The 23,781-nt window shown below is 27.4% G+C and overlaps 2 protein-coding genes across 4 annotated transcripts; both read left to right on the top strand.

The window, feature by feature from the left end:
- The first annotated feature begins 4,139 nt into the window (after positions 1 to 4,139).
- LOC112712402 (uncharacterized) lies at positions 4,140 to 6,731 on the top strand. Of its 3 annotated transcripts, none has more exons than XR_003157782.3 (3): positions 4,140 to 4,427; positions 5,492 to 6,498; positions 6,600 to 6,731. XR_003157782.3 is itself a non-coding variant. In XM_025765287.2 (3 exons), exon 3 carries the CDS (start codon positions 5,613 to 5,615, stop codon positions 6,405 to 6,407), a length of 795 nt encoding a protein of 264 aa, XP_025621072.1. In that variant the 5' UTR covers positions 4,186 to 4,427; positions 5,327 to 5,367; positions 5,492 to 5,612; the 3' UTR covers positions 6,408 to 6,731. The 3 variants fall into 3 exon arrangements, 2 of the variants coding, with proteins under 2 accessions (XP_025621071.1, XP_025621072.1); XM_025765287.2 differs by adding an exon at positions 5,327 to 5,367 and having other exon boundaries at positions 4,186 to 4,427; positions 5,492 to 6,731; XM_025765286.3 differs by having other exon boundaries at positions 5,492 to 6,731.
- Positions 6,732 to 14,545: 7,814 nt separating this feature from the next.
- On the top strand, positions 14,546 to 14,860 carry LOC112709591 (putative lipid-transfer protein DIR1). The gene has a single exon (XM_025761476.1). It carries the CDS (start codon positions 14,546 to 14,548, stop codon positions 14,858 to 14,860), a length of 315 nt encoding a protein of 104 aa, XP_025617261.1.
- The last annotated feature ends 8,921 nt before the right edge of the window (positions 14,861 to 23,781 follow it).

The following is a 23,781-nucleotide window of genomic DNA, read 5'->3' as shown; positions in this document are numbered from 1 at the left end:
TAAGTTTGATTAGTTTAGATCTTATAAATATAAGTAAATATATAATGTGGTAGGCATGTATTTAGAAATATATTTTTTATTCTGTTTTTCTAAAAAAATTGAAAAAAATTAATATTTGTATGTATTATATATAATATTTTAAATAAATTTTATTTTTAAAATATTTTTATGAAAAATTATATTATATAATAATATTTTTAACAAAATAGTTAGTTAATAAATTTTGAATATACTAATTTAATTATTTGTCAAGTATTATAAAATAAAATTTTAATTATCTTATATTTTTATATTACAGTCTAAAATATCAATTTAATATAATTTTTTAATATTATAAAAAAATTTGCATAATACTTAATATCTTAATGAATAAAAAATACTCACATATTTTGTATTTATATATTTATATTTAATTATTTAAAAATAAAAGATTTGTTGCTATTTAAAATATTGTGTATTAAAATATTATCATTTAAAATATTTATTTATATATTAAGATATTTTGTATTTATTAAAATTTATCAATGTTCTTATTTTATATTAACCTTTATTTTCATTTAATAAAATTTAGTAATCTATATAAATATGACACATCCAATAAACACATAACTATTGTATTCATTTTAGACATATCCAAATATATCTATAGAATAATTAAGAAAACATTACAATCAGATTTGTGTGCTACATGGACTTAGATAATACAAATGATTAATAAATATTATTTTAAATATATAATTATGAATGCAAATCAGATCGTGCATTTTGTTTTTTTTTTTTTTTTTTTAAACTCGGACTTACTGATTTTAATTTCTCTCCTATGGTCGCGTCTCTCCTCCAATTACTCTCAACTCACTTTCATCATTTTCGTTCGTTACAAACAAGGGAGCCACTTAGATAAAGACGCTTAAAACATCTTTTTTTAAAGATGTTTTTTAGTAATTAAAATTTAATACATATAATCGATTAAATCATGTTATTTTTGTTAAAATTATACTAGATAAATTGATTTGACTGAAAAAATTATGAATCAAATGTTGAACTGATCTAAATAAATATTATTTTTTATAGAAAATAACTATAATACCCTATTATAAAAAATGACTAAAATACTTTTATTATATATATATATATATATTAATTTTAATAATCCTAAATTCTAGTCTTTTATTTTTCTGTTGTCATAGGGTTTGGATTTAGAATTTTTAGAATTAATATATATATAATAGGAGTATTTTAATCATTTTCTATAATAAGGATATTGTAGTCATTTTCTATAAAAATATAATATTAATTTAGACCAGTTCAAAATTTGATTCACCATTTTTTTGCTCAAATCAATTTGTCTAATATAATTTTGACAAAAATAACATTATTTAATCGATTACATGTGTTAAATTTTAATTATTAAAAAACATTTTAAAAAAAAGAGGTTTTAAGCGTTTTTATGCGAGTGGCTCCAACAAACAAACCATCCATTTTTCTTGTTTTCTAAATTTTAGAAGATGACAACCTTCAATTCGGATTTCGGACTATATAACACCAAAGGCAGTAATCCTTTACCTTTAGAGATTATTCACATAACTTTCTGCAGTATAGAAAAATATCAGCTTTTTTGTTGAATTTTTTCTACTACGTTTATAATAAAACTGAATAAGAAATAAATTAAGGTGGATACTACCATGAAGATTTTATTATTGTCTTCATATGAAGATGCTTCTTTTTTACCATTAGATGATGAAATGTATGGTTTGATTTTGATGTGTTACAAAAGTGTTATTTTTTTTAAAGTGTGGCTAAACAAATAAAGTACACTTTTAACACAAGAATCTTCATAAAAAGATGTTTTTAGCATCTTCATTTGAGTAGTTGCCATAAATTAATACATATAAAAATTCTTACATTCTCTTGTTGAAATTTTTCATAATTTTTTTGAAACAAATATCTTTTAAAATTAAATTTAATAAATATTGTTAGTCGTTAATCTTCTCGTGATCTCTAATAATTAAGTCATCTTAAAATTGAAAACAGACCAGAAAATGATAAAACTAGTAGTCTAAGTATCAATAATTTGCCACTCCATCAACGCAAATATTTCTTTCTCGATATCTCTTGAACACTCCAATAATTTATTGCAAGAAGATATTTAATAAGGTGATTAGTATGCTGAAATTCACATGTTCTCTCTCGCACAAATTGATGACAATTTTAGAATCAAAATCCAAAATGATCTTCACTAATCCTCTCTGATAACCAACAAGTAAAATCATAAACTACCATTGATTTGTTTCTTATTAGAGCAAATCTAACGCATTCTTCTTATCCGAATAATTAATGTAATATTTCATTATTATTCGTAAAAAAGAAAGTGACACTGCGGAAATAATGTGCAGAAAGATACACAAGGAAACAAGATATAATGCTGCCATGTTTAGAGATACACAACGAAACGTTTCAATCTAAAAAACAGAAACGGTTTTGGACGATGCAGTGAATTATGCGGCTATATAAGTGCAAAGCAGGAAGTAGTGTTTGACATACACACAGTCACACTTGAAAGTGAGAGAAGAAGAAGAAGAATTGAAAAAGATGGGTTCAAAATCATCATCATCAATGGTGGCACTAGCAATAATAGCATTAAGTGTGGTTGCAATGCTTGATGGTTGCGTGGCGCAATCCTTCTGCAACACGTCACTTGCAGAGTTGTTCAAGTGCAAGCCGGCCGTGACGCCGCCAAATCCTTCGCCGCCGACGCCAGAGTGCTGCGCGGTGGTGGCAAAGGCGGACCTGCAATGTCTTTGCGGATTAAAGAATAATCCCTTGGTGCCAACTCTGGGGATCGATCTAAACCTCGCCTTTCAAATCCCTGCAAAGTGTAACCTGACTCTCCCTCCTCAATGTTAATGTAAACACAAACTACTCAATAATCAATAATACAGTAATAACAATCGATTATTACTTTCGTTAACTCCCTTCTCAGTTTTCACCCTCAACCTCCCCCTCCGTTTTTTTTAATCCTATTGTCAAAATTCCAATTTTAGTTAGGCTTTAATAAGAGTATTTACGGGTCCGATTCATTCGTATTTGAGAAAAAAAAAATTACCGTCAAACCGATTCGATTTTAGTTGGTTCGAATTTAAGATTTTTTTTATTAGATCAAAACTAATCTAAATCGATTAAATATGAGTTTGAACGATTCAGATAATTGAATATTTGATTGAAAATAAAATTTAATAAATTCAAAAAAATATTAAAATTTTTTAAAAATCTATAACTATGTAAAAATAATAATAAAAAATACTGGATCAGCAATTTAAACTTAAATAATTATCTTAATTTTAAAAAATTTAGAGTTAAAAGATAAAGTTGGATATATATTATCCATAATGTTTGAAGGTTAATATATTTTGAAATTTGTAGTCATTAATTAGTTATTATTAATATTTTTAATGATATAAGATTACATCTAATAGTGTGAGATTACACTTTTTTTTTAATAATTAAATACCGAGTAAATTTTAATAAAAGTGTTGTCTTAAAACTTTGCACTCTTTTCTTAATAATTAAATACTAAGTAAATTTTAATACAAGTGTTGCCTTAAAACTTTTTTATATGGAGTTTTTCTAGGAGATAATGAACTATTTGTACAATGTATACAATGGGTTATTGAATTACAAAATAAATATTTTCATGCTCTAATACCATGTCATGATACCACTCACTCCAAAAGCTTCAGTTGATGAAAAAAGATAATACTAATAGTTATATCTCTAATACTCGATAAATCTCCATTGTACACATTGTACAAATATTTAATTGGCTCTTTGTACTTTTTCTTTTATATATGATTAGATTTCATTTATTTTTTTTTAATTATATGTCACACGCTAAGGTGAGCCTCCCAAAATCCATTGTGGCGTATGAATATTGGCCCTGAAAGAAATGCTTCTATACAGGTTGAACATTATCCCTTATACTTATAGGAATGCAATTCAAATTTTTGTACACAAAATAAATAAATAATGAAAAAATAGAAAAAAAAAATGGAGACTTTCATGAATCCGTATAGAACGGAGAATTGACCGGCTTGCTCTGTTCAATGATCATGTTCCATGTTAGTTTGTCTGTCAGTTACTGAGTTGTGTCCAATTAGGAAAAGCCAACCTTGGAGCCTATAACTAACTAAGACAATCCTCTAACGACACCGTTTCATGTCTTCCTCTCTGCACACATATATATACCGTACGAACCCACCTTCCTTCGTCTCCGTCCTCGTCTTTGCTCTCTGCACTTCATCCCATTAACAACGTCACAAATTCACAATTCAGCTGGAAAGAAACCTAATAGTGCGATCTTCTTCGATCCGTGCTTACATATTCCACCCTTTCCGATTCATTCCCAAATCCTGTTATTGTATCCTCCACCGGTAACATTTTGCCTTCTCTTTTATTTTACTCTAAATTCTCTCCAAATTTTCTGCTTTCTGTGTTCGATTAGTTTGGTGGAGGTGCTAGAATATAATGTAATATCGACTTTGTTTTCGTCGAATCTTGATTCGTGTATTGATCTTTATTTTTATGAGAGACAAAAAATATTATCCATATGTATTGACATTGCATGTGCTAGGTTTCTTGAGTTTCCTCATTGTAAGTCACTTTGGCTTATTAATTATGCTTTAGATATGAAATTGATGTATGTTCTGTGAAATCTGTTGATCAAATCATGGGGAATTGGGGATTGTGTTATTGGAAATTGTAATGTAGGTATCGTAACTTAATAATTGTGTAAGTGCATTCGTATATATATAATTATACAAAAATGGGATAAAAAGAGGGAAGAGAAGACAGAAGAAGAAAATAGCAAGTTTGCCAACTCTTGAGGTTTCCAATCAACATGTTAAACAAGCAAATATATCCAAAGTTTCACTAGAATTGAAGGGAGAAAACAGTAGTTTGTTTCATTATTACTTGCATCAGGTTAGCCTACCCAGCAGACAGTTAGTATGATTCACCCAGGATTTTTCAATTTTGTTCATCTAGTTTACTTCAACTTGTTTTTAAGGTGTATGCTTTGCAGTGTCCTTGTTGCTATTTATACAATTCTCTTTGGTGAACATCTTGTCTTGTTTGATGAAATTTCATAATAAGTTTAATCATGTTTCCTTCTGGGTTATACTTCACTGGAATGGTTGATCCAACGATTGCATCACAATTATTTTGGCCACATTTATATTTTCTTGTCTGTGAAGTAACAATGCCCTGTCATAGTGCGTAAAATTGTGTGATCTACACCGAAACTTAACAGTTCTATTGATGATTTTACTAGATTGGCTACATTGGATGCACAGTTCAGTTGATGCAGAATATGTTAGTTCCTCTTTATGCATTTACCTATGATCGCATTTACATATTAAAATCACCTTGATTGTTTATTTTATTTTTGTATGAGTTATCATATAAAATATAAGACATCTGTTGTTTTTGGGTGTAGATTTTGAAGAGTAACTGATAAGGTTCAGTTTCATGGAAAGGCTATTCTTTTGCTGGACAATGGTTTATATACTGATGTTTCAGTGATTTATGATTTTCCATTGCAAATCCATTCATCTTTAATGATGTGGGCTTTTGCATCAAATGCCCTTTCGAACATTAGAGTGAAAAGAATCCCAAGTGTGTCAAGTCATACTTGTGCAGTTTCAGCAGAATGCTCTGATGATGAGTCCTGCTCTAATGCCAGCAGAGACGAAGGACTAGAATGCCCCATATGCTGGGAATCCTTCAACATAGTTGAGAATGTGCCTTATGTCTTATGGTGTGGTCACAGTCTCTGTAAGAACTGTGTACTAGGACTTCAGTGGGCTGTGGTGACGTTTCCTTCTCAACAAATCAAGATTCCGTTCTTCATTTCATGTCCATGGTGCCACCTGTTATCATTCCGTTTGATTTATAATGGAAATCTCAAATTTCCTTGCAAGAATTACTTCCTTCTTTGGATGGTTGAGAGCATGAATGGTGATAGGCAAAGGCTCGTTTCCACCTGCATGGACAGCCAACCAGTTTGGACTCCAAAGAGCTACATTCTGGAAAACCAAGCTACTAATTCTAACCACATTAGGGCTTCATTATGTAATTACACTGGAAGGCAGGAACCTAACATTGTTGGTGGTCGGGGCAGACACAGACACCCTTTTTCCCTTAACAAATCTCTGGATTTCTTCATTCACTTCACGTCCAAGTTCCCATTGGTCATCACTTTCCTTCTGATTGCATTTTTCGCAGTTCCGTGCAGTGCCATTATTTTAGTCCTGTACTTGCTTGTCACTATTCTTTTTGCTATCCCATCATTCCTCGTATTGTACTTTGCATGCCCAATGATGCACAAGCTAGTAAGAAATATAACCTCTTGAAATGTAGCCTTGCTTCAACAGATGCCCGCAGCATGTCAAATCTAACTTCTGCAAATTTACTCTACCTTTGGATTGCTTGTTCTTCCTCGTGGTAATTTCTTTGTTATTTCTAAGGTTATATCATGTTATTTTGGTTATTTTTTTGTAGTCAACTTTAGCCAGAATCTTGAGAGGAACTTTATTTTTTGGCAGTTGTAATTTGGAAATTTTGTTTTCTCCTTTTAATTTTGGACAAGGAGTGACTAAATGTTCTACAAACTACAAAGTGCTAGCGCTGAGACTTCAAGAGTTAAATGATCAAGGATATGTGATTGCTTGTACAAATAATGTTTCATGTAGTATCATAAGTGCAAGTCTAATTTGGAACAAAACATATATATTTGCAGGGTTTTTTGTGCACACCTCTTTCTGCACATCTTTTTTTTAATGGTATAATATTTTTTTTATCTTTTTTAATTACCAATATATGTTTAATACCAAAAGACGAAGGTGAATAAGAGAGGTTTACCAATTGAATAAGAGAGGTTTACACAAAGGTAATTCATATAATATTGCTTTGTACCAAAACCTTAAACCAATAATGCAAGTAAATCTTGAAGCACTTCATTAGAGATGAGGCTCAGGTATCTCATATCTGTTCAAGTTTGCGACTTTTGTTCTTCCAGTTTTGGTGAAAATGAGAACTAAGGGTATATACAGAACAGTAAAATAAATGTTACATAACTGGTGATCTCAGAAGCATATCCCTGGAAGCTTTCCTGTCTTTCTGATTTCGTCTGCCTTCTCTTGTGCTTTTAGTTCTTGGTTCCTTCGTGTTTCGTCTACCTTCAGTACATTGGCTCTTGCTCCATTTGCAACCTCGTCTATATATTTCATGTCAGTGTAAAAGTTCTTGAAAACTGTCAACTTTCTGCTCTCAGGTTTTCTCTGCATTATCGTTAGTCTAAAATTAGGCAACGCACAATAATTTCATAGATTAAACTTTCATCCCTGTAACATGAAGTTTTTACATTTTCTTTTCCCAATTTAGTTTCTTAATTCATGAATTAGCCGTCTTTAATATAGTTGAAAGTTATGTTTTTCTCCAATTGATTTATGTTCAACATAACAGATGCTTTCTCACTTCTATAATTAGTATTAGACTAATCGAATTATTTCGAGTTCTGCTTTTCGAATCAATTAAAGTCGAGTTTAAACGGATTAAACTTGATTGTATCCTATTATCCATCAAATTCAAAATTAACATAATCGATCTATATCAATTTTAATCAGAAAATTGAATTATCTGTACCTGTAAACATCACTAAACTTTAAAATAGTGTTTATTTAGCATTCATATGAACTAAAAATATGAACACGGTAGCAAAGTGTCACCTTTCTCTCCCTTCTCAATGTTAATGCTAATAATGCTATCAAATGATTACTACTACTACCAAATCTACCCCCTATCTGTAAACTTAACTATTCAATAATACAGAAATAACAATGGATTATTGCTTTCCTTAATTCCCTTCATCTCACACCCTCAATTTTTGTCCGCCGCTTCTTCACATTCTTCTTTTCTTTTCTACTACCTTTATAATAAAATTGAGTAAAGAATAAATTAATACATATAAACTCTTATATTCTCTTGTTGAGATTTTATATAATCTATTTAAAATAAAGTTGAACATTCCAATTTATTATTGCAAGAAGAGATTTAATAACTAGCATCCACTAAAAGGTGGTTACTAGCTATGTTGAGAATTGAGATTCACATGTTCTCCTGGCACAAAGGTGGAAACTCACCTGCAGTCGACTGCAGGTGAAGTTGCTTCTGGATCGTTGACACGTGTTACTGTATGGTTTAAAAAAATCGATTTATTTTATACAAATGGTTTATTTAAAAAAACTGGTTTGAATAGATCAAATAACTACTTTTAAAATAATTTAAATTCTTTCTACGTGTTATTCCTAAATTCCTAACAGATGAATTTAATATGTTCTTTTTCTTCATTCATATTGACCAATTTTTCTTTAAATTTATCTGAAATTTTTTTATTTAATTTTTGTCAAATATATGTATACAAATTGTTTGAAAAAGTAAAATTTAGTATTCTGAAAAAGAAACAAAATTTACAGTTTTTTTTATAGGACTGGCATAAATGATATCATCTGTCCTTTTTTTGTGTCTCTGTTTCTATTTTCTTGATGAGTTTTATTTTATTTCCCATAACTTACATTTCAGTTGCTTTTAAATTAAGCTGTAAACATATTTTAAATTAAGCTGAAAAAATATGTCCAATTACAAATTTATCGTTAAATTAAATTTTATGGTAATCAATCAATTAACTTTCATTTTACTAATAAACTATTTTCATGTAAATTATTGTTGATTTTTCAATATTATTCTATAAATAAATTATTTTTTAAGATAATAAGACTATAATTTACTTTGTCTAGAAATTATGATTTCACTGTCATGCACGTTTTTGTGTTTTTACTTATCAACTAGAATTTATTTTTTAATGAAATTAGAATTTATTTTCAATAAAACAAAAGTATCTAATTAAAATATTAATTTGGTCTCCTTAAATAATTGAACATAATATTATTAATTTTGTCTACAACAAAAATTTTTAATAAATTTTTTCAAAATAAAATTGATTCAAAAATAGAGAAAAAAAAAGAACAACTAATGAAAATATTTATTTTGACATTGCCATCAAGAATATGATAGCTATGGAAAAAATTCAATCAAATAAAAAGGACTTAACTCATACCATTAAACTACCATCATATCATCACAATAAACTATAACATCACCAACTAAAGAGACATATAACAAATATGAAAGAGATCATGCCAAAATTTCAACAATGCTCATGCTATCAACTAGTCTACGTTATACCATAATTACATTTTTATCTTCCATCACATGAAATTGCCATGAATTATCTTGGTATTTATGATCCGAACATCAAAATGGTGTGATGACATAAATATGTACGTATTTATTAAATAATTTTCATCATTCACAGAAGAATGAATAAAAACATAAATTAAGAAATACATTTGAAATAATAAATTTGATTAAGAAATATAAATAAAAGGAACATACCTAATTGAAAGTTTCATGTTAGTTCTGAAAAAGGGATTGAAAGATAACGAATTTTACGTGCGAAACGAAGAAGGAGGAAATAAAAGTAACTGCTTGGTGCAATTTAAACCGGTTTTTTTAAATAAATCATTTATATAAAATAAACCGATTTTTTTAAACCATATAATAACACATGTCAGCCATCCAGAAGCAACTTCACCTGGAGTCGAGTGCAGGTGAGTTTCTGCCTTAATGTAATATTTCATTATTATTCGTAAAAAAGAAAGTGACACTACGAAAATATATGATGCATGCAGAAAGATACACAAGGAAACAATAAATAAATAATGACGCCATGATTAGAGATACGACACTGAAAAGGTCGTAAAGCAATGCCAAAGACAAGGCTGCTTTTGCCGATTGCAATCAATTCTACGCCGATATAACTGCAAAGCAACATCAGTGTTTGACATACACACTTCAAACTGAGTGAGAAAAGAAGATCAAAAGATGAGGATATCATCAATGGTGGCACTATCAATAATGGCGTTAACTTTGGTTGCAGTGCTTCATGGTTGCATGGCGCAGCTGCCGTCGATATGCAACGTGTTAGTTGGAGATTTGTTGCCGTGCAAGCCGGCCGTGACACTGCCAAATCCTCTGCCGCCTTCGGAAGTGTGCTGCTCGGTGCTGTCAAAGGCGGGCTTGTTGAAATGCCTTTGTTCATTCAAGGATTCTCCATTGTTGCCATCGCTGGGGATTGATCCAGATCTTGCCAAGCAGCTCCCTGAAAAGTGTCACCTTCCTCACCCTTTTGAATGTTTATTATAATAATAATCCTATCAAATCATTATTACTACCAAATCTGCTCTCTATCTGTAAATTTAACTATGCAATAATACAGTCATAACAATGGATTATTGCTTTCATTAATTTCCTTTTTCTCTCTCAATCCCCCCGCCCCTTTCTTCTTTTTCTGAGTTTTCTTTTCTTTCGTCTTATTGTACAATAAAGGAGCGACTTAAATAATAAAGATGTTTAAAACATCATTTTAAAAAAATATTTTTTAGTAATTAAAATTTAATATATATAGTCGATTAAATTATATTATTTTTGTTAAAATTGGATCAGACAAATTACTTTAAAAAAATTTGGTAAAAAATAAATTTTAAATCAATCTAGATTAATATTCTTTTATAAAAAAATAAATACAATAATCCTATTACGAAAAAAATGACGGTAATATTTTTATATATATATTATAAAAAATAATTAAAATATTCTTTTATATATATAAAAATATTTTAATATTTTTTTATAATAGAGATATTGTAATTATTTTTTATAAAAAAAATATTAATCTAGATCGATTTAAAATATAATTTACTGATTTTTTTGTTAAATTAATATATCTAATCTAATTTTGACAAAAATAATATGATAAAATTAATTATATATATTAAATTTTAATTATTAAAAAATATTTTTAAAAAATGATGTTTTAAGCATTTTTATCCGAGTGACTTCTTTATTATAGCTCCAGTTTTAGTTAAGTTTTAAGATAGTATTATTTAGTGTCTATATTTACTAAAGACGGACACAATAGTATTATGTCACCAAAGATACAACACGGTAGCACATATTCATTGTTTGTTTGATAAGAAATAAAAGAAATGCTGTAACATATATAATTTTTATTTATTTTTTAAAAACCTTACGTCTAGATGAATGTTATTATAAGCGAATTCTATAGTGAATAATCAAAATTTCAATATTTTTTATGGAGATATTTTAAAACTAATTACAAATAAGAAATAACCAAATCAAATTTTAGATTATGAAATTTGTGTATATCTCAATAAATATATTTATATAACAAGACTTGTACATTATTTAAGAAAACGTAAGTATAGGGACACTTTCAAAAGACTTGCCTTTTTCTTTCTAAAAAATAAATAACCAACACAATTTTTTTTTTCCAAAGAAAATGAAAACAACAATGCTAGGCAGCAAAAAGAGCATTCATTAATTTCTTATTAATCAAAGAATACAAAAAACAACAAAAAATGGTTATGGAAAACAAAAAAAAAAGTGTCGGCTGTACACTTTCCAAACCATGATACATATAATGCATTCATCCCAATCTAATCCCACTGAGTTCAGTGTCATTCGCATGCAATGATCTGTAAAGAAATCAATACTCTCAACTAAAAAAGTTTTGTCAAATATAATAAATTTTAATATATATCCCACAAAAATTCTACAGTATCTAATTCATCAAATTATACTCAAGATAACCAAGAAAAAAAATTAAGTAAGAGCATTTACCCTATTAGATAGGGATTGATTTATTGTTGTCATTTACACTTCTTGAGGTACTTTAGAGGGAGGGAAGTTTGGTTTGTAATCCTAAAGGCGGATCTATCTCACCTCTTATACATCCTAGATTCCTAGCTAATATGATAGTGGTACCTGTTCCATTTATTTATTTATTTATTTATTTATTTGATATTAAATTAAATTTAATCTGACAACAGCTTTTATGGAAAGAGAACAATAAAGAGTGATATTAAATACTGGACACCATCTAATTTATTTTTACTGAAAAAGATTCATTTTCTAACTTTCATAGATAAAATACAGGACTTCAATCTTGTAAACACCGCAATACTCTCCTACGTTTTTTTTTGGGATTGGAGAATTGAAATTGAATATTGTGTTTAGTATTTAGATATTGAAACTAAAATTTTAGTCTTAAAATATAAAATTTTAATCTTTTAGTACTTTCAAAAAGTAAAAACACATAGAACTGAAAATTTTAAGAATAATGATTAAAATTTTAATAATATTTATTTTCAAAAATACTTTAATTTAATTTTTTAAATTTTAAATTTATTTCTCAATCTCTATTTATCTTAAACTAAATACGATATTACGATATAATTCAGTCTAGTATATTGTACACTAAACACAATATAAAAACTTAATTCGGTCTCTCTTTACAACATGATCTTTAAAGAAAATAATCTCTAAATCTCTCTATACACAAAAAGAGCTACAAAACTCATCTTCTACAATATATAATAGTGAACTTCAGAAATAATGAATTCTCTCAAAAGAGTATATAGTCACAAATAAAGTACTATAAGTAATCCCAAACTATCAATCAAATATTTATCAAAAATATTTTGACACTTATAAAATTTGATTACAATGAAAACTTATAGCGTAAAAAAAAGTTGTGTACTGAACAAGAATCAAGACATTTATTTATAGATCTCCATGCACTCATGAACATTAGGAGTGAGTGGAAAGAATAAATGATTAAAAAATATACGTTTTTTTGTAGAATCTTGTGTCTACAAGGATGTATAAGATTGATTTTCAAAGCTAGAGATCAATTTTCTAGTTTAAATTTGCGAAAAATATAGCACTACATATAACACATGAGGATCGATCCTCCATTTTAACATAGTAATCAATCCTTTCTAGATTTAGATTTAAGCAAATTTAAATTTCAAATTATGGCGTCTTGTGCATGATTGGATTAGGTCCTATTCTCATTATCTATTATAAACAGTTTAAGATTATCATAACACGACTTATACTTATTCTCAATCATGTATTTTCAAAATCATTGAGTAAAAATTATTTTACTTTAATTAAGATTGATTTTAACTTAAGAGATAAACTTAATTTATTTTTAACAAGTAAAAACTAAAGTCCTATACCTAAATGTTGTTTGTTGGACTTCTCCTTATCATATAATATTTGTTGCATGCATGATTGATTTTTTGATGAGCTTGTGTTTGTAAAAATCTATTATATGTGACAATAATTAAATTATTATATTTAAAATTTTATTTTATATTGTAAGAATCTTACACAAAAATGCATTTTCATTTATTGTTAGTGCTCTCTTTGATGCTGGCAATAATAAAATTATGGTTAAAAAATAATAAAATATCGATGCATTTTTTACGCATTAAACATAGCCCTCTAAATAGACTCTAAGATTTTACATAAAATAAGTTATCAAACTGCCATTTTTCTTTTTACAAATCTTTTAATGTTTTTCTCCTTAGCTGTAGTTTTCATTAAATATATAATAAACGATTTGTATTATTTGTACAATTCTTTTATTTCAGAATCTGTCGTGGCAGTTATTACTCTATGATAGTTTCATCTTAAAATTTGTTGTGAAAATTCAGTACAATCGACTTCACTTGAGTTTTCACTAAAAATTTTATATGGTTGTGGTGGGGCAGGTATAAATAGACCTACAGCTCACCTCATCAGTCATGTTGATGTCTTTTGAGAACCAATGACTGAAATATTAACATGACCATAAATTGAATCAAATTGTATATATTTGAATCAATTAAATTAAATAATTCATATAATAAATAAATTATAATTTTTTGGCTTAATAAAACAAAATAAATAATATCTTATAAATATATCATATAAAAATTATAACACTTTAAAAAATATGAATCAAAATACATAAAATAAAAAATTAATATAAATTAAGATAAAATCAATTCATTCATTTCAGTCACATCAAATAATTAATATTCTTGATTAGTTATAGTTATGTGATTAAACAAAATAAATATTAATAACTTGATCAAATAATAATAATTATATAACATTTTTAAAATTATTAGTCAAAATCCGTAAGACGAAAAATTAAAACAAATTAAAACAAAATAATTCACTTATTTCAATCGAATAAGATAATTCGTGTAATTAATTAATTATAATTAATATAGTAAAATAGAATATTAAATAATTTAATATTTATCTTAATTAAATTAAATAATTAATTAATACATTTACATGAATGAAATAAAATAAATAAAAAATACCTTCCATAAGAGATATTCACCAAGTTTAGAGATACACAATAATAAAATGTGTGGAAAGCAATCTGAAAAACAAGGGTGATTTTAGGTGATGCAGTGAATTATGCGGCTATATAAGTGCCAAGCAGGAAGCAGTGTTTGACATACACACTTGAAAGTTCAAAGTGAAAGAAGAACAAGAATTGAAAAAGATGGGTTCAAAATCATCACCGTCAATGGTGGCAGTAGCAATAATGGCATTAAGTGTGGTTGCAATGCTTGATGGTTGCGTGGCGCAATCCTTCTGCAACACGTCACTTCCAGAGTTGTTCAAGTGCAAGCCGGCCGTGACGCCGCCAAATCCTTCGCCGCCAACGCCAGAGTGCTGCGCGGTGGTGGCAAAGGCGGACCTGCAATGTCTTTGCGGATTAAAGAATAATCCCTTGGTGCCAACTCTGGGGATCGATCTAAACCTCGCCTTTCAAATCCCTGCAAAGTGTAACCTGACTCTCCCTCCTCAATGTTAATGTAAACACAAACTACTCAATAATCAATAATATAGTAATAACAATCGATTATTACTTTTGTTAACTCCCCTTCTCTTTTCTATCTTTTCTCCATTTTCTTTTATCCTATTGTCAAAATTCCAGTTTCTTTAGGCTTTAACAAGAGTATTTACCGGTCGGATTGATTATATTGGTGTTTGAGAAAAAAAAAAAATAGACCGTCAAACCCATTAAATGTTAATCGATTTTGATTGGTTGGAATTTAAGATTTTTTTAGTAGATCATATCTAATCTTAATCGATTAAATTTAGGAGACCACTTTAATAAAAACATTAAATTTTTTTTGAAAGATGTTTTTATGTAATTATGTATCATATTATTATTTGATATTTTTATTAAATCGGTTAATAATTTATTTTTTAATAAATCAGAACAAAATTAATTTATTATACTAACAATAATAAATTTAATTGTCTGCATTATAATTATTAGATCCGATTTGATCCGATTGAATTACACAATCTAAATCGAATTTTTTTAAATTTTTTTATAAAAAGACAAATATATCTCTGACTTTTTATTTTGCAGACATTTAAATCCCTAAAAATTTAAAAATACAATTAGATCCCTAAAAAAAATTGGGTTTATTGTTATTATTATAAAAAAAATCGGTTTTATTCTAATTTGTTAAGAAATTCAAAAATAACCGGTTCATTAATACGTTCAATAATAATACGGCACATAAACGTCTTTACAAAAAGATGTTTTACGCATCTTTATGGAAGCATCCCCTTAAATTTAAGTTGAAACGATTTAAATACTTAAATATTCAATTAAAAATAAAATTTAAAAAATTTAAAAAAAATTAAAAAATTCTCTAAATCTTATAACTATGTAAAAGTAATGATAAATACAATGCATCAGTAATTTAAACTTAAATAATTATTTTAATTTAAAAAATTTTAAAGTTAAAAGATAAAGTTAGATATATATTTTCAATAGTGTTAAGAGATTAGTACATTTTGTGATTTGTAGGATAGTTGTTAGAACTGAACTGGTAATCGAACTGATTAGATTATTGAGGTACTGGGTTACTGGTTTAATCGGTGGGTCACTAGTTGAATCGATTGATCCAGTACTATATAAATAAAAAAAGTCAGAAATTTCAACTTAAAATTTAAAATACATATTTTTACTAATATTTTAAGAATATCAAACTATTCTAAAATAATATAGACCAAAAACAATAAATATTTTATTATTTTTAATCTATCAAAAATATTTTTATTTTGTTTTTATATTAAAATAAATATTATTTTCAAATTTAATAATTTACTAATTAGTTTATATCTATTACACTTATATACTACAAGTATTTATTGAAAAATAAGTAAGTTTATAATTATTATTACATAAAAATATAATTATTTAAGAATAAGTGAATTTATAACTAAATTTAAAATAAATTAGACAGAAGTAAATTATTTGATAAAAGATATATATATTTGCATATGTATTAATAAAAGTTATCATAGCTTGGTGGGTGTGAATAGCTCTACTTATCTAAAGAGGAGGGATTTGAATCCCATCTTTAACATTTTGGTAAAATTTAAATACTAATCGGACCGGTTTTTTACTTTATGCGGTCCAAATATTAGACCAGACCGGTAGAGGGTCTGATTCACTAGTTTTTCAATTGAATTGGTTGATATGGTCCAATTTTAATAACACTGATTTGTAATTATCAATTAATCATTATTAATATTTTTAATAGTATGAGATTACATCTAATGATGTAAGATTACACACTCTTTTGTTAATGATTAAATACTGGCTAGAATTTAAATACTAATCAGTTCAGTCGGACCGATCTTTACCAAGTTTGACCGGTTTCTAACCAGGTCACTCCGAATTTAACCGATTCGCACCGGTTTTTACCTCATGCAGTCCAAACATCGGACCGGATCGGTAAAGGATCCGGTTCACCGGTTTTTTAGTTGAATTGACCAGTCCAATCTGAAAAAACACTGATTTGTAGTCATTAATTAATCATCATTAATATTTTTAATAGTATAAAATTATATCTAAGAATGTAAGATTACACACTTTTTTATTAATAATTAAATATTGACTAGATTTTAATAAAAAATGCTGGCGTTAAGACTTTCTCATATATTATAAAATTTTATTTATTATTTTTAATTAATATTAGACTAATCGAATTATTTTAAATTCCGTGATCCGAATAAATTGAAGTCGAGTTTAACCGAATCAAACTTAATTGTATCCGTTTACCCATCAAATCCAAAATTAATAAAATCGATCTAGATCGATAAAATTGAATTATCTGTACTTGTAAACATCACTAAACTTTAAAATAATGTTTATTTAGCATTCATATGCACTAAAAATATGAAGACGGTAACAAAGTGTTACCTTTCTCTCCCTTCTCAATATTAATGCTAATAATGTTATCAAATGATTTCTACTACCAAATTTACCCCCTTATCTATAAAGTCAATTGATTCGGACAATCAAGCAAATAGGAAGTTGATGATTACAAAAATAAATATGTACCTTTTAATTTGGCATTCAGCACCTAAAGCAATTGGACATTTAACCAAAAGAGACTGTAATTACAAGTGATACTGCTGAAAATTGAGTCTTCCATGTATAAACAATTAACAGTTTGGATCATATTCTTGAAATTGGCTCTTGATATTTTTTACGATTTTCTTTTCTTCCTTTTTGTTATGTTTGTGATTCCTCCAGCCTGCATTGTCTGCCATATTGAGCAATCCCGCCAGAACCTGAGTCAAATTTATAAGTTCCAATCTTAAACTAATGAGTACAAGAGTAATTTTCCTTATAAGTAAAACAATGGTAATCGTTGATATCCTCTTGGAATAAAAAAAAAATTGATTAAGAAATATGTGATTCATTCTTATATTAGCATATATTCTATCAGTTAAGTGCCACCTCACGTCCAAATTGGACAGGGAATCTCACTTTCTCCTCAATACGGTGCAACAGAATTGTGTCTCCTAAAATTTTGGCATAGAACAAATTTGACTCCCCATTAGTTTGTGTCTTCAGAAATTTTCTTTCATCAGAAACGCTATCAACTTTGTCTCAATAAAGAACATAAAAACGAATGTAAATTCTAAAACGAGTCAAAGTGTAGATCATCTTTTAGAATAAACAAATTGAAATTGATTTCTCAAGTCATGTCATTAGTAAGTTAGGACTAATAGCAAGAAATTACAAAGAGGAGAAAGAAAGGTTAATTAGATGCAACAGAACAAAAAATAAAACAGAAAATATGACCAGATGATTAATACTTACAATTCTTGGACACAAATTTAAATCCCATCTTTTGTGCAGCTAAATTGAATGCCTTTTCAATCATAACTGCTTTGGAAGATGGAATAGGAATGACCGACATGTAAGAGTAGAAATCACATAATAAGAATGAATTTAAACATATTTGACAAAATACTAAAGTTATTAAGCAGAATCCCTCAACCTCCTCCGCCTTCTCAATCTCCTCCTCCACCTCAACCTGCTGCGATATCAAATCCCTACTCAGAATTGAAACGACATGGAGGAATTATGTTCTTCTTCTTCTTTGTCCAGACGGAGAGGAGAACGACGGAGAACGACAAGACGGTGCGTGATGCTACTGCGTGGAGAGAGAGAGAGAGAGAGAGAGAGAGAGAGAGAGAGAGAGAGTGAAAATAGACTGCTGCTGTCCGGATAGGGAATTAGAGCTGAGGTTATTTTTTATTGGCAGATTGGTATACAAGGATGAAGAACAATTTTTCAGAGTTCTTCTTTGTATGAAGAGGTAGAAGAAATTAGATTAAAATTCATTAGAATTGAAGCAATCTTTTAGTGTACATAAATAATGAATAATGAAATGTATTTTGATTTTGATTTTAAATTAATTTAAATTTAAAATTATAAAAGTAAAGTTATTAATTGAATTTTGATTAAATTAAAAGAATTAGAGTAATTTTTGTCCAATATAAAAAAAAGAAATATTTAAGTTTTTTTATAAAATTAAATATTTTTTTATTTTTATTAAAATATAAGGATGATTTAGTAAAACTATTGATATGATATATATTTAAAATAAAAAGAATTAATTATTGACGTAGAAAATATAATCTACTTGTAATGTTTTAATTTGTCTACAATTTTATCACATAGGTACTTATAAATGTATCATCGTACCGAAGTCACCACCTATTATCACTACAAGAAAATAGAGTTATTTTGACACTTTATTTTTTAACACTATAATTAAATGTCAAAATTAATATATATTTTTGACAAATATCACAAATGTCAAATTTTCTATATTTTCTTGACGAAAAATTTGACCGTAGAAAATTACTCCTCAATTTTGACACTCATTTGTTTTCAATTTACTCTACTATTTTTTTTCTTCTTTGGGCTCTGTTAATTTTGACATCACACTGCTCTCAGTTTAGGATTATACTACTCATTCTTTATCTTCAAAATCTCAATTTATTCTTTAGTTTCAAGATCACATCTCATTCTTTGTTAAAATTTTTTGTTGAGAATATTTTATAGTCAATAAGTGTCAAAATAAATAGTATTTTTGACAATTAATAAGTATCACAGAAAATATGTTCTCAAAATTTTCTAACAAATTATTTTTGACAGCCAATATTTATCAAAATAAGATTTAAATTTTTTTCACAATCGCTTATATGTTAAAAATACTATTTTTGACAAAACTTTTATTAACATATTTTCATAGTTAAAATAGTGTCAAAATTTGTTTTTTTGACAAATTTTAATTTTCTTTTACACATTATAACCTTAAAAAATAATCTATATTGTTGTAGTGTATTTAGTGTCTATATCTATTAAATAAGGACATGGTAGCACTCGTCACAAAATATACAAACACGATAACACATATTCATTGTTTGTTTGATGAAAAATAGAAGAAATTTTGTAACATATATAATTTTTATTTATTTTTTAAAAACTTTACGTCTAGATGAATGTTATTGTAAGCGAATTATACAGTGAATAATCAAAATTTCAATAATTTTATGGAGATATTTTAAAACTAATTACAAGTAAGAAATAACTAAATCAAATTTTAGATTATGAAATTAGTGCATATCTCAATAAATATATCTATATAACAAGACTCGTACATTAATTAAGAAAAAGTAATTATAGGGACACTTTCAAAAGACTTACCTTTTTCTTTTTAAAAAATAAATAACAAACAGAATATTCTTTTTTCCGAAGAAAATGAAAACAACAATGCTAGGCAGCAAAAAGAGCGTTCATTACTTTCTTATTAATCAAAGAATACAAAAAACAACAAAAAAATGATTATGAAAACCCAAAAAAGTGTTGGCTGTACAGTTTCCAAACCATGGTACATATAATGCATTCATCCCAATCTAATCCCACTGAATTCAGTGTCATTCGCATGCAATGATCTGTAAAGAAATCAATACTCTAAATTAAATTTTTTTTGTCAAATATAATAATTTTTAATATATATCCCACAAAAATACTACAGTATCTAATTCATCAAATTATACTCAAGGTAACAAAAAAAAAATTAAGTAAGAGCATTTACACTATTAGACAGCGATTGATTTATTGTTGTCATTTACACTTCTTGAGGTACTTTGGAGGGAGGGAAGTTTGGTTTGTAATCCTAAAGGCTCCTCATCTATCTCACCTCTTATACATCCTAATATGATAGTGGTACCTGTTCCATTTATTTATTTATTTGATTTATTTGATATTGAATTGAATTGAATCTCACAACAGCTTTTATAGATAAAACGCAGGAGTTCAATCTTGCAAACATCGCAATACTCTCCTATAGTTTTTTTTTTTTTTTTGGATTGGAGAAGTGAAATTGAATATTGTGTTTAGTATTTAGATATTAAAATTAAAATTTTAGTTTTAAAATATAAAATTTTAATTTTTTAGTATTTTCAAAAACTAAGAATATATTAGGACTGAAATTTTTAAGAATAGAGATTAAAATTTTAATAATATTTCTTTTTAAAAATATTTTAATTTAACTTTTTAAAATTTAAATTTATTTTTCAATCTCTATTTATTTTAAACCAAATATGATATTAAGACATAATTCAGTTTAGTATAAATATACTACTAAACACAATATAAAAACTTAATTCGGTCTCTCTTTATAACATGATCTTAATATAAAAAAACAACCTCTAAATTTCTTTATATACAAAAAGAGCTACAAAACTCATCTTCTACAATATGTAATAGTAAAATTCAGAAATAATAAACTCTCTCAAAAGAGTATATAATCACAAATAAAGTACTATAAATAATCCCAAACTATCAATCAAATATTTATCAAAAATATTTTGACACTTATTATAAAATTTGATTACAATAAAAGCTTATAGCATAAAAAAAGTTGTATACCAAACAAGAATCAAGACATTTATTTATAGATCTCTATGCACTCGTGAACATTAAGAGTGAGTGGAAAGAGTAAATAATTTAAAAAATATGTTTTTTGTAGGATCTTGTATCTACAAGGACGTATAAGATTGATTCTCAAAACTAGAGATTAATTCTCTAGTTTGAATTTGTGTAAAATATAGCACTACAACACATGAGGATCAATCCTCCATTTTAACATAATAATTGATCATCTTTAAGTTTAGATTTAAGCAAATTTAAATTTTGAATTATGGCGTCTTGTGCATGATTAGATTAGGTCTTACTCCGATCATCTATTATAAACAGTTTAAAATTATCATAATACGACTTATACTCATTCTCAATCATATATTTTTAAAATTATTGAGTAAATATTATTTTACTTTAATTAAGATTGATTTTAACTTAAGAGATAAACTTTATTTACTTTTAACAAGTAAAAACTAAAGTTCTATACCTAAAAGTTGTTTGTTGGACTTCTCCTTGTCATATAATATTTGTTGCATGCATGATTGATTTTTTTGATGAGCTTGTGTTTGTAAAAATCTATTATATGACAATAATTAAATTATTATATTTAAAATTTTATTTTATATTGTAAGAATCTTACACAAAAATGCAATTTCATTTATTGTTAGTGCTCTCTTTGATTAGTCAAAATTCGTAAGGCGAAAAATTAAAACAAATTAAAACAAAATAATTCACTTATTTCAATCGAATAAGATAATTAATATAATTAATTAATTATAATTAATTAATACATTTAAATGAATGAAATAAAATAAATAAAAAATACCTTCCATAAGAGATATTCAGCAAGTTTAGAGATACAGAATAATGAAATGTGTGGAAAGCAATCTGAAAAACAAGGATGGTTTTAGGCGATGCAGTGAATTATGCGGCTATATAAGTGCAAAGCACGAAGCAGTGTTTCACATACATACTTCAAAGTTCAAAGTGAAAGAAGAAGAATTGAAAAGGATGGGTTCAAAATCATCACCGTCAATGGTGGCACTAGCAATCGTTCTGCAACACGTCACTTGCAGAGTTGTTCAAGTGCAAGCCGGCCGTGACGCCGCCAAATCCTTCGCCGCCGACTCCAGAGTGCTGTGCGGTGGTGGCAAAGGCGGACCTGAAATGTCTTTGCGGATTAAAGAATAGTCCCTTGGTGCCAACTCTGGGAATCGATCTAAACCTCGCCTTTCAGCTTCCTGCAAAGTGTAACCTTTCTCTCCCTCCGCAATGTTAATGCTATCAAGAATTCAAGATCACTATTACTACCAAATCTACCTCCTGTCTGTAAACACAAACTACTCAATAATCAATAATAGAGTAATAACAATCGATTATTGCTTTCTGTTAACTCCCTTCTCACCCTTAACTCCCCCGTCCCTTTTCTTTTCTCCGTTTTTTTTTTTATCCTATTGTCAAAGTTCCAATTTTAGAGAGACTATTTAGATTCGTGTTTGAGAAAAAAATGACCATCAAACCGATTACATATTAATTGATTTTGGTTGGTTCGAATTAAGATTTTTTGAGTAGCTCAAAACTAATCCAAATCGATTAAATCTGAATTAGAATAATTCAGATAATTGAATATTCGATTGAAAATAAAATTTAAAAAAATTTAAAAATATCAATTTTTTTAAAAATTTATAACTATGTAAAAATAATAAATGTTAAATAAAGTAAGTTAAGATTATTTTTTATTGATTTTATTTGGTTATCAAATATTTTTGTAAAGAAACTTAAATAATTATCTTAATTTAAAAAAATTTATAGTTAAAAAAGAAAATTGAATATATATTATGAATAGTGTTAGAAGATTAGTATATTTTTGTAATTTATAATTATTAATTAATTATAATTTATATTTTTAATAGTATAAGATTATATTTATTGATATAAGATTATGTATTTTTTTATAATTAAATACTAACTAAATTTTAATAAAATTACTTGTTCTTTAGATTTTTTCATATAGGGGCCTGCTACACATACAAGTAAAAAGACCGTACAAGTTTTACAAGTTATCAATCCAAACTTTATTAACACGCGCACTAACTCATTTTGAATGGAGCGTAACGACACGCGCCCCACTCAAACGGTTCCTCTTTGTCTTCTTCTTCTTCTTCTTCCTCTTCCTCTTCCTCTTCCTCTTCGTCTTCTTCTTCTTCTTCTTCTTCTCTTCTTCTTCTTCTTCTTCTTCCTCTTCTTCTTCTTCCTCTTCTTCTTTTTCTTCTTCTTCGTTTTTTTCGATTTTCATGGTTTCTGAAATTCTTCTTCTTCTTGCTGCACGTTCTTCTTCCTCTTACTCTTCTTCTTCTCCTTTTCTTTCGTTTCTGCACGTTCTTCTTCCTCGTTTTCTTTTTCTTCTTCTTCATTTACGTCTTTTCTCTCTGTTTTCTCGTTTTTTTTTTCAATTTTTCATGGTAAAATCGTTTTTGAAG

The sequence above is a fragment of the Arachis hypogaea genome, chromosome 9, assembly GCF_003086295.3.
Source record: "Arachis hypogaea cultivar Tifrunner chromosome 9, arahy.Tifrunner.gnm2.J5K5, whole genome shotgun sequence".
In the NCBI taxonomy this organism is placed as follows: domain Eukaryota; kingdom Viridiplantae; phylum Streptophyta; class Magnoliopsida; order Fabales; family Fabaceae; genus Arachis; species Arachis hypogaea.
Note: the sequence above shows the minus strand (reverse complement) of the source record. Positions and strands in the feature narration are given on the sequence as shown.